Here is a 6,000-nt window from a genome sequence, read left to right on the forward strand (position 1 = left end):
AATTAAAATATTTAAATATTATAATTACAACTGATCAAATATTTTTGGAAGATAATCCAACAAGTCCAAGGATGTTATTCTTTGCCAAATAGCATTCAGAAGCTTGCTGATGGCAGTGCATGCAAATTCACACTTTTCTTGGGTCTTTTTGTTTCATAGCAAACAGGAATAGTAACTTCTTTTTATTTCTGATTTCTAACTGGAGTGTTTTTCAATAATACTGAGAAAAGTCTTGTAACCAATTTTCTTAATTATAGAAAATGCAAAATTTTTTCCAGATTAAGTATCAACATACGTTATCAGTTTGAACTAGTACAATATATTAACAGAATAGATACAAGTGAAATGAAAGGTAATTTTTGTAGTTTGAGTGTGGTGGTAGTATGCCTTCTGATTATACTCCAAATTTGAATGAATTGTAAAAAAACAATTAGAAGATACATTATTTTAGAAGAGTTAAAGCCATATACCAAATTGTCTGACATGTCCTTAATCAACCATTTAGGCGATAGACATTAATGAGCACCTACTGTTTGCCAGTCACTGTGTCTGGGAGTACAAAGGAAAACTACAGAATCCCTAACAGCAAGAAGTTTGTTCTAATGAGGAGGAAGATATGTAAACAAATACTTTACTATCATGTTAATTGCTACAAGAGAAGGTGTTCCAAGAGCAGGGGCGGAATATGAGAAAATCCGGCTAAGTCTACTTTGGGAATTGAGGAAGCCTTTATAGAAGAGGTGAACTGAGACCAGAAGCATCAATGGGAGATGGCCAGGTAGATGAGCAAACATCTGGCAGTGAGATCAGAACGACAAAACCATGGATGACCGAGGAAGCATGGAGTGGTCAGGCATCAGGGAATGCGTATATTAGCATTGTTAAACTGGAATTATAGTAAGAGGGAGGAACCTGAAGGGCTGGCTCAGATTCTTAAAGAAAAACCAATAAAACTGATTTTTTTTCTTGTCTACAAGTTATAGAAATGGCACACAGAAATGATAGGCCTTTTGTTTCTAGAGGGTTCGATGATTCTTGTTATAATAGAGTTCAGGGATGCCAAAAGAAATATTCTAACTAAATGACAGATACATCAGAATACAATAGGAGCCTGTAAGTAGATTTTTAGTTAATAGGTTTTTAATAGGCTATGATGCTATTCTTTTAATGGGGAAGATTTAATTATAAAAGATGGCCTGCCTCTAATGAAAATTTGGCTGGGAGTGTGTTTCTTGCTCGGTGAATTAAGAGGTTTACCTAATATCACATTGTTGACATTCTTGGAGAAAAACACCTACACGACAATGAAAAGTTTCCACTCATTTTGCACTTTTCTTTTCAGCAAAGCAGTGAATGTGTCAGAAATAAGTTTCCCTTAAATTGAGCCTAATTTTTATAATTTCAGGGGTTAAGCATCCGAAAGGCCAGAATGAATCAGCAGTGCCTGAAGAAGAAGAAGGCGTCAATGAAAGAGAGGCACAGTGGGACCATTAATTATGGGTCTGCAGCAAGAAGGCTTCTTGGGACTAACAGAACTATTAACTTTTCTGAATATTCCATGGAACTCCACTGCTTGACTTCCAGAAGCATTCTCCATCTTTGCACTTTACACTCATACAGTAGTAATACACCTGGGAAACCCTCCTGGCTGAATTTTAGAACTAAGTACAAATTGTTCCATATTATTTATAATCAAAGAATAAACATTTATTTTATGGTGACTTTTCTTTGTAATGACTTAGAAATTTGCAAACATGTGAGTGTTCTAACTTTAATACTGTCAGAGCTTAATCCCTGATGTCCTACTGATATGATTTGCCTTCAAATGTAAATAGCATTATTTTAAGAGTGAAAAATAAGTATTCAATACATCTAGACATGACTGTGTGTCTGGGTTTAACTTAAAGTCCACTTTTAATTAAATATTTCTCTTTAAGATCAGCATTTATCCTGCTTCTGTATAAACAGTAGACAGCATTTATTTCAAAATGATGAAAAAAATGCCAGATTTGTTGATTTGAAAATGAACATTATATTAGCCTTTAGGTATTAAACATCTCTTTCTCCCCGATAAGTCATTAATGCTTATTTGAAGAATTATAGAATTCTCTTCATTTTCTCAATTGAGAGCTGTATTTCCTAGCACTTTCTCTGGTTATTAAGAAAGATTATAAATCTAAAATAAAATATGCTAAATCCCTCCTCTCTGCCCTGCCTTTATTTTATTTTTTGCTACTACTCGAATAGTAATATTTCTATTTCATCTTAACAAATAATTAGTATTTTATAAACCTGCTAAGTCATAAAATAGGTTCCATTAATTCATGCATATATTCACTCATTAATTAATTCCTGTTTTTAATGAACTAACCTTAGGAAGGCACTCTGTTAGGGGTTATGAAAATGAAACAATGATAATTTCTCCCCTACAGAACTGGCAGAAAAGATAAAACTTGCGTATCAAGGCAAGGTTTTCCAAAACAGTATGCATTTATTGAATATGGCTTTTTGCTTAGGCAATGTGCTGGCCTTCTGCACAAAATCTGTCATGGGACTTGAATGCAAAGTGTCAAACACCACAAAATTTAATGGGGATGGAAGAATGCCCAATTTCATACAGGCTTTCATAATATTAGTGAGGTTCAAATGTTTCTTGGAAGAAAAAAAATGAAAATATTTCTCAAAAGCCAATAAAGAAGGAAATAAAGATAAGAAAGAAATCAAATGTGAAATCCCACAGTGGGATTTTTGATATATCAAGATTCAAAGAAGTCAAGTGATGTTAATTTTGGATAAGAGTCTTATAACAAAGATAAAGAGAGTTGTGTGATCCTATCAGATAATTCAGTAGTGATAAAACTCACTTTTCTCAGTATATCTTCCCGAATGAAATAAATGCAAAAACTCACAGACGAATAGTATTGCAAGTATGGATGCTATTCTCTTTCCAAACGTCTTCCCCCTTTCCTTCCTCTCCCCCTCTCCTTTTACCTCTCTCTCTTCCTGTCCTTTTCCCATTCTCTCACCTCTTTCTCCCGTCTCTCTCTCTTTCTCAGTTGTTTTAAGCAATCTTGAAATATTTCTGTTTGGAAAACATCCCAACACCCCTTGCTGTTATCTGAGGCACCCTGAGGTGCTAAAAAATAAAATGTCCTTTTTCACTAAACAGACATTTTTTTATAAATGTTATTCAAAAGGATTCGGAGAAACAAGAAGGAAACCAAAGCTTCTGCCGATTTTGTAACATCATTTGGGAAAATAAACAGCATGGCTTCTGGATTCTTTTATTCTGTTCTCCATTCTCAAAACAAAAAGAGATCAAAATTAAAAGCCTAAATTTTCCTTGGGAAATGTATTGGCTTTCTCGGAAATTTGAAGGAAACCAGCTGAGATAATGGCTTTTCAGTTTCCTTTTCACACAAGTATAGCTACCACAAAAAATTCTTCAAGAAGTCAATATGGCTGCAGTTTGGCTGAAGAGGCAAAATGTTATGACTAAAACAAAACAAAAACTTTATTTCCCAGACCACATTAATAGTGTGTATGGTATAATAGAAGGATTAGTGGGTAGGCCTTGAGTCACTGATTTGGGCTCAAATTCAACTGCTAGTAGGTTTTAAATTCAGTTACTCTATTTTTAAAATGGGACACTCGGAGTTATCCCTACTGGGTTGCTGAGAATTAAACCAGATCTATAAAACGCTTAGTGCAGCGTAGTGAGCATTCACTAACCGGTGTTAATTACTGTTGTTGGAGTTAAAAATGGCCTTAAAAGCCAGCTTATCAAATGCATGATCCCTCTTCAACATTACAGACGAATGACTGATCACCCCATACCCTTGTGCAATTCAAGTTGTGCCCCAAACCAACCAATACTCTCTAATTGTTCTTCCTTATGTTACCTCTCTCTTTCCCCTACAACTTCAACTCTTTCACACCTCTGAAACTACCAGAAAAAAATTAACTCCTTTCACTTATCATAGTCATTTAGATATTGAAGAATGTTCTGATGTCATCTCCTAAGTGGTCACAACTCTGGATTAAAATATCTAGTTACCCCCAAAACTCATCACCTTGGCCACTTGCTTCTTCATTTGTTTATTGCTCAACGTAAGAAAGTTTCTGTCAGATGGATAAATGAGGGGTAGTTTCCTCATCCCTCTATTCATGAGAAAACTGGATCACAAAGTGTAATTGGGCAGGACAGAATTCTTGGCCATGGTTCTTTCTACGGTACAATAATTTTACAATCCATTTTTCTTCCCAGAGTTGGCAAGAGCAAGTGTCTATATAAAATACAAAATTCTAAAACTAAATTCTGTCTTAGAAATGTGCTCACCATCCACTTTTAATTGTAATTCAATGTGCTAATATTTTCTACATTGTGGAAAATAAGATGATTGTAGGTTGAACAGGGAAAAATTATTTTTATAATTATAAATACTGCCATAATTTGTATTAGAAAAAAAAAAAAACAGAAACAAATCCAGCAACCTCCAAACCATGATTTTGTAGCTATTATTGCTTAGGATGTGGCAAGTTTAAACTATGAGTATATTTAAAGTAAATTTAAAGAGGAATATTAAATATAATAGAGGTGTTATCCAAAAATCTATGAAAACAATATACAATTGGCTGAAGTTTGGGAAGCACTTATTTCAAATATTGCCATAGCAAATAACTTAAATATTACAGAGTTCACTGAATTGCAATATGGATTTATCAAAGCTCTGATCTACATCCATTTTACAGATCTGAAAATGGAAGTCCAGAATTTTTTGCTCAGATTTATTCTCAGGAAGTGCAAAGTTCTGTCAACTATGAAAGCATATGGCAACAAATAATGGAAAACCCAGCAAACGGTGGCATAGCAGCATGTATTTTTGTGTCATGCAGTAAGAAGTCCAGGACTGAAAGTCCTGTACACTCAAGAAATCAACATGCACCCAAGTACTTTTCATATTTCCTTAACATTCTTGGAGCTGTGACCTCAGGGTCATAAGAGAGTAGCTACACCAGGCACTGGGTCAGTTCTAAGAGGAAGAACAGGGGAAAGAGAAAGGGAGGGAATCTACAGCAGAGAAGCAAAGTATTCCAAGAAAACTTCAACTAATGTCTCCTGGGACAGAACTGTGTCACAGGGCCACTTATGGGTATAAGAGATTTGGAGAAAATATTATTAACTGGTACTTGCCAACCCCAACCCAACTGAATTGGATTTCACTTAGTGAGGCAAAAAAGGGTTCATGGTGTTAGCTGAATAGCCAGCAGTACCTGCTTCCCACATGAACAGAACTCAGGGACTTTTTTCTTCCCTGGGATATCTAAAGAAAGCACAGAGACCAGTTGCAGATGTCAAGTAACTAAAAACCTTAATACTTACGACTCTTGCCACTTAAAAATGCATAAATTAGGTAATGTTTATGATAGACCTGTAGCTGGATAGAACAATTTAGATATGCTTAATTACTCTATATTATTTTTCATAGGATAATGTGGTATAGTTAAATAAAAGTATACTTTAGAAGCAAAAGACTAAAACCCTAGTTCATTCAATAAATATACATGAATGTCTACGAATGCTAGATATTAAGTGCTAGGAATACAGGTGTCAGCAAAATAGTTGACATAAGAGCCTTAAATCCAGGGGTATATACTCTCCTGTTTCAAGACGGTCAATGAACACATAAATTAATAAGTAATAAGATCATTTCTGGTAGTGATAAATTCCTGGAAGGAAATAAAACAAGGTTGTGGGGCAGAGGATGGTTTTTCCTCTTTATTGCAGCCATGTGACATTAGACAAGCCCTTTAATCATTCTGGGAGCAAATATGGGAAATGACCAGATGATCTTGGTGAAGCTTCTTCTACCTCTAAGATTGTTGTTTTTTCCCTTTAATTTTCTTTCAGAAATTGCAGACAAGCAGCAAAGTGGAAAAGAAGTGACGTGACTAGATGGAAAGCAGCAGCATTAGGCGAAGATGGGGGGCAGCAAAGGA

The 6,000-nt window shown here is 35.0% G+C and overlaps 1 protein-coding gene across 1 annotated transcript in view; it reads left to right on the forward strand.

The window, feature by feature from the left end:
• Positions 1-6,000, forward strand: part of PPP1R1C (protein phosphatase 1 regulatory inhibitor subunit 1C) — a 153,304-nt gene extending 147,304 nt beyond the window's left edge. The window contains exons 5-6 of the mRNA XM_077151975.1: positions 1,406-1,665; positions 5,912-6,000. Of these exons, the coding sequence (XP_077008090.1) occupies positions 1,406-1,494 (89 nt within the window). The 3' untranslated portion in view covers positions 1,495-1,665; positions 5,912-6,000. The remainder of the gene's footprint in view (positions 1-1,405; positions 1,666-5,911) is intronic.

This window comes from Tamandua tetradactyla, chromosome 3 (genome assembly GCF_023851605.1).
Source record: "Tamandua tetradactyla isolate mTamTet1 chromosome 3, mTamTet1.pri, whole genome shotgun sequence".
NCBI classification, from domain to species: Eukaryota; Metazoa; Chordata; class Mammalia; order Pilosa; family Myrmecophagidae; genus Tamandua; species Tamandua tetradactyla.